Source organism: Macrobrachium rosenbergii, chromosome 3 (assembly GCF_040412425.1).
Source record: "Macrobrachium rosenbergii isolate ZJJX-2024 chromosome 3, ASM4041242v1, whole genome shotgun sequence".
NCBI lineage: Eukaryota > Metazoa > Arthropoda > Malacostraca > Decapoda > Palaemonidae > Macrobrachium > Macrobrachium rosenbergii.
In genome coordinates this window covers 37,351,477-37,356,548 of record NC_089743.1, presented here as the reverse complement: position 1 = coordinate 37,356,548, position 5,072 = coordinate 37,351,477, and the positions used below count along the sequence as shown (strand labels likewise).

Genomic DNA, 5,072 nt, shown 5'->3' with positions numbered 1-5,072 from the left:
AAATAAGGAGAGGTAGGAATTTATCTTACACACCAGTACGCAATTAACTCTATCATACGACAGTGAGAGAAAAAAAGGACAGCAGAGAACCTTAAACCTATTCCTATAATTTATACAATATCAATATCCAACAAAAACTAATATTTACTCTAATAATCGATGATGCCATAAGGAATATATATACAATTCAATGCTGGCGAGGAACACATAACGCAGCAGTAAGACAGTCCAAAAGACACGAAGAAAATGCTACACACTGGCAGGGTGTAAACTGACACGCGTCAGTGGCGTCACAAAGAAAATATTAACCATTCATATGCCCTTACCAAGTGTATCATACAGAGTAAGCCTTGTCACGACTCTGAAGGACAAGCACGGCAGCAGTGGCAAGGGCGGAGCCCCAAAGTCACACCTGCAGGTAGCACAGGTAAGGTAGAAAAGCAATGGAGAACTCCAGGAGGTACAGGAGCGTAGTCAACACACAGGATCAAGAAGAGGATTACCTCTTCTTGATCCTGTGTAATCCTCTGCAGGTGAAGGATCACGGCAAAGCACCTAGGTGTCCTGTAAACAATCCTCCAAGGCTGTGATCTCACTCTCCCAAAGATACTGCCAACGTAAAGCCGTAGGTAAAAGCTGTCCTTCTAGTATGAAATAGCCGAGAACACTCCCACACAAAAGAGTCCCACAATGCATGTGAGAACGGGATAAGCGAGCCGTCGAACGACCAAAACAAGAAAAGATTAAAAAAAAAGAAACACTCATGGGGGAGGTACCACTTAAACACCAAAAAATCCCGTGGTGGGGGGAAAAAGGACCTTAATTCAGCTTCTCGTGACTGAGCAAAACAAAACAAAAAACTATGTTAAAGTCATGAATAAAGTCAAATTACGAATGACCAGCATGCATATTATTATATATATATATATATATATATATATATATATATATATATATATATATATATATATATATATATATATATATATATATATATATATATATATATATATATTTATGACTCACATCATATATATATATCCCATTTCTTTCAGGATTGAACAGGTCTTTCAAAGAGGCGCTGCCCACTAGGCCATAGTGGGCAGCGCCCTTGCCTTCAATTGAAAGACCTGGTTTGATCCTGATGTGAGTCAGAAATTTATTTCTGTTCCACACGTGATTGTGTGTTGATTATTTCTATCTTATTTACTCAGAAGGGACAATTCGAATGAAATGCTGTCAATTGGGTCATTGCTGAGTCGGGAAGTTGGGAAAAACTCGCTGGTATGCAAGCAGTTAGCTTGCCCAGGTAATTCCTTGGGTGCAGTTGCTCTCAGGTTCCAACTTCTTTTAGACTTGTATGGCCTAGTGGGCAGCGCCCGTGCCTTTCAATTGAAAGACCTGGGTTCGATCCTGATTTGAGTCAGAAATTTATTTCTGTTCCACATTGATTATTTATATAATATGTGTATTGATTATTTATATATATATATATATATATATATATATATATATATATATATATATATATATATATATATATATATATATATATCAATATATTTATATATTTCGTTTTACCTTAGTTCCTCACTTAGTGACATAAAAAAATTGTTCGCTTAATATTAAATATAAATGGAACATTTTAATGAAACCTTTTTTCCGCTAGAGGAGAAACCAAAGGGGAATTCTTTATAAATTACATTGATTAAAAATTCAAAATTATGAATTTACAGTTGCTATGCATTTCAGGGTAGCCTTGCATTACGACGGACAGGAACAGACTAATGAATATTAATATAAAGCTTTTTTCTGCAAAATTCGGATGTCTAATATCTGTAAGTAATTAGTTTATGATTAAAACGCTTGACCCAAAGTAGACATGATTATTTTTCAGTTTATGAAATGATTATATTTTATACTTTTATTGAGAGAGAGAGAGAGAGAGAGAGAGAGAGAGAGAGAGAGAGAGAGAGAGAGAGAGAGAGAGAGAGAGAGAGAAACACAAATTCTTTGAAGAATTGATACAAGTCATAACCTACGAGAATCTGTCGAGGTTTATGGAAAATTTAAATGCTGGGAGTATTTATTTATTGCAAATGCTAACAATTCTCAATATAGGCAATGTAACAAATTATGATGAAAAACATATTTTGAAATATGGGACCATGACACGACATAAATAAAAATTATTCGTGCAATTTATGACTAGTGTCTTCCTGGGACATTGCTCAACTCTAACTTGCTAAAAATAATCAGTAAGAGCCTGTTCATTTAATGCAAAGTTCTTTATGTTTGTTATTTTGCACTTAAATACAGTTTTTCTTCCTATATTTATTCAAATTTATCAGCAAACTCGACGAGAAATAAAATCCTTTGATGAAATACTTTACATAAATATTCCACTGTAACCACGGCTACATAATCTCTCATGATTATTTTTCAAAGATCAGAAGTAGTTTTACGTTCGTCGTCCTAAATATCTGAATATGATTTAAAATATGCCAAAGTAATAATTAAGATTTTTCAGTTAAATCTGAATTTCTTTCAGGCATTACTTCATATCCTCTACGAGAAGTTCAGTCATCAATTTTGACTTGGGGTATTATTTCTTCACATAAACCTTGTTACTTGGATCAATCTTGTCCCACTTGGGGACAAATTTATTCTAATATGCTGTGATAAGAAGTGCTTTCAATCCTTGGTAAGATACTTCAACGTGATATCATTCCCATTCCGATAAGTCGCCTTGATTGGGCCTCCCTTCGAATTCCATTTCATTAACGTTCATGAGGAATGGCAAGTGTTCCCAGGTGTTACAGGTAATAAGCACTAATGATAATGAGGTAATTTGAAAGAAGTTACAGAAGATTAAAGGAAATACAGAAAGAAGAGATCAGTTATTCCAAAAAAGATAAACTGGTAAAATGATATATAAACAGATAAAAAAATACAAGAATTAGTCAAATGCAAGGTGAACTGCCGTTTAGAGATGCCTTCTCTCTCTCTCTCTCTCTCTCTCTCTCTCTCTCTCTCTCTCTCTCTCTCTCTCTCTCTCTCTCTCTCTCTGGCTATTGATCGTATAACAACAATGTTTGTTTTAATTGTCGGTGCAACTTATGACATACACCTTGCTAGCTTTCTATTATATATATTTATATATGTATATATAAACATATACATAAAACACACACACATATATATATATATATATATATATATATGTGTGTGTGTGTGTGTGTGTGTGTGTGTTTATATCTTATATATCTACATATCTATCTATAAATATAAATATTAAGTATATATATTATATATATATATATATATATATATATATATATATATATATATATATATATATATATATATATATATATATATATATATATATATATCTTATTACGTATGTATAGATAGATATACAGATATATAAGCAGATAAACAGAAAGACAGACAGACAGACAGATAGATAAGTGAATGCTCCCGTATAAACCAAGCTTGGTCTATACGGCTCGCTGTTCAGCCAATACGGTTCATCCCGGATATCATCTCTGCTTCTATTCCCATTTTTTTTCTTTATTTGTTCCCAGACAACTTTTTCATTCGTTGATGGCTTTATTGCAATATCTGTTTGTCGCATTTTTCTTTTGGAATATGGACTGGTTTACGGGAATTGGAAATACGTTGGTTTTGAAGGATAAAAGCTTCGGGAATCGTTGACCGGAACGGAGGAATATTCTTTGCACTGACTTTCACTACTCTCTCTCTCTCTCTCTCTCTCTCTCTCTCTCTCTCTCTCTCTCTCTCTCTCTCTCTCTCTCTCTCTCTGTTGTTTGAATGCATACCACAAATAGGAAAAAGTGTTTGAAGGAAGTGCTCAGAGGTAAAAGCATTCTCGATCCCCACATGACAAATATTGACTCTCGGTTTGACATACTTGCAAGAGTCCCTTTTTGTGTCTTCGCTGACTTTCGCTTTTTATCTCTTCTTTCGTACCTCTGGTTTTGTCATTTATCAAAAATCCACACCAAATACAACTATTTCACCAGAGTAGTTTTTCACATCCGTCCAAAAAATATATATGTGTGTATATATATATATAATTATATATATATATATATATATATATATATATATATATATATATATATATATATATATATGTGTGTGTGTGTGTGTGTGTGTGTGTGTGTGTACATGTATATTAAAGAACAACGCATAATACTGTATAATATTATTTTCTGCAAATATAGAAGCTGTTACCGCAAACATAAACAGAAATTAAAACAGAAAGATGAAGTATGAATTCGCTTGATAATGCCTTCCGGCAAAAAATATATAATAAGCTGCATTGCAATTCACATCTGTGTCAAGGACACCTCATCAGGTCCAAAGCCCTTGACTTATTTTCCCCTGAAAATAAAATTATGATTTTTTAATCATTAATCATTGTAACACGAGCTCTTACAATTACCTTACCGTTTACCACTCTAAAGCAGCGGTAATTAAGACCATTGATTAGAGGCAACTGATGATTGAGAATATATTGAAATAATTAACATTTAGTTAGGAATAAATTTTTCACTTTTTCACCGAATTTCTGAAATCTGTTTTATTCATGTTGACAAACCCGAGGAATGTGTTCTCATGGGCTTATGACCGTTTGAGGAATTCGGGGAATTTAAGAGAGGAAAAGATTGTGGACTCTAGTAGAGAGAGAGAGAGAGAGAGAGAGAGAGAGAGAGAGAGAGAGAGAGAGAGAGAGAGAGAGAATAGAAATCTATATATTGTTTCCGTTTTTAATATAATTGCGCAATATCACTGCTATCAGCTGACAGCATAGATGTCAACTCCAAAATTTTATCTTTCCAATAATTTTGAACTCCTTGTTCATTTAATTTCTGATGATAACAATAGCCTTAATATTTTCTTTTCGTATCATATAAAGCCACATTGAATCTATCAACAGAAAACTTGAATAAATGATTATTATTGTAGTTTCTAGAATAGAATATATCACAGGCAAAGAACTATGAATAACTATGAGTAGAATTGATGGCAAGGCTATCAAC

At 33.4% G+C, this 5,072-nt stretch overlaps 1 protein-coding gene across 1 annotated transcript in view; it reads left to right on the top strand.

Annotated features, from left to right (window-relative positions):
• Positions 1-316: 316 nt before the first annotated feature.
• Positions 317-5,072, top strand: part of LOC136850871 (SCAN domain-containing protein 3-like) — a 17,555-nt gene continuing 12,799 nt past the window's right edge. The window contains exon 1 of the mRNA XM_067124910.1: positions 317-427. Within this exon, the coding sequence (XP_066981011.1) occupies positions 317-427 (111 nt within the window). The remainder of the gene's footprint in view (positions 428-5,072) is intronic.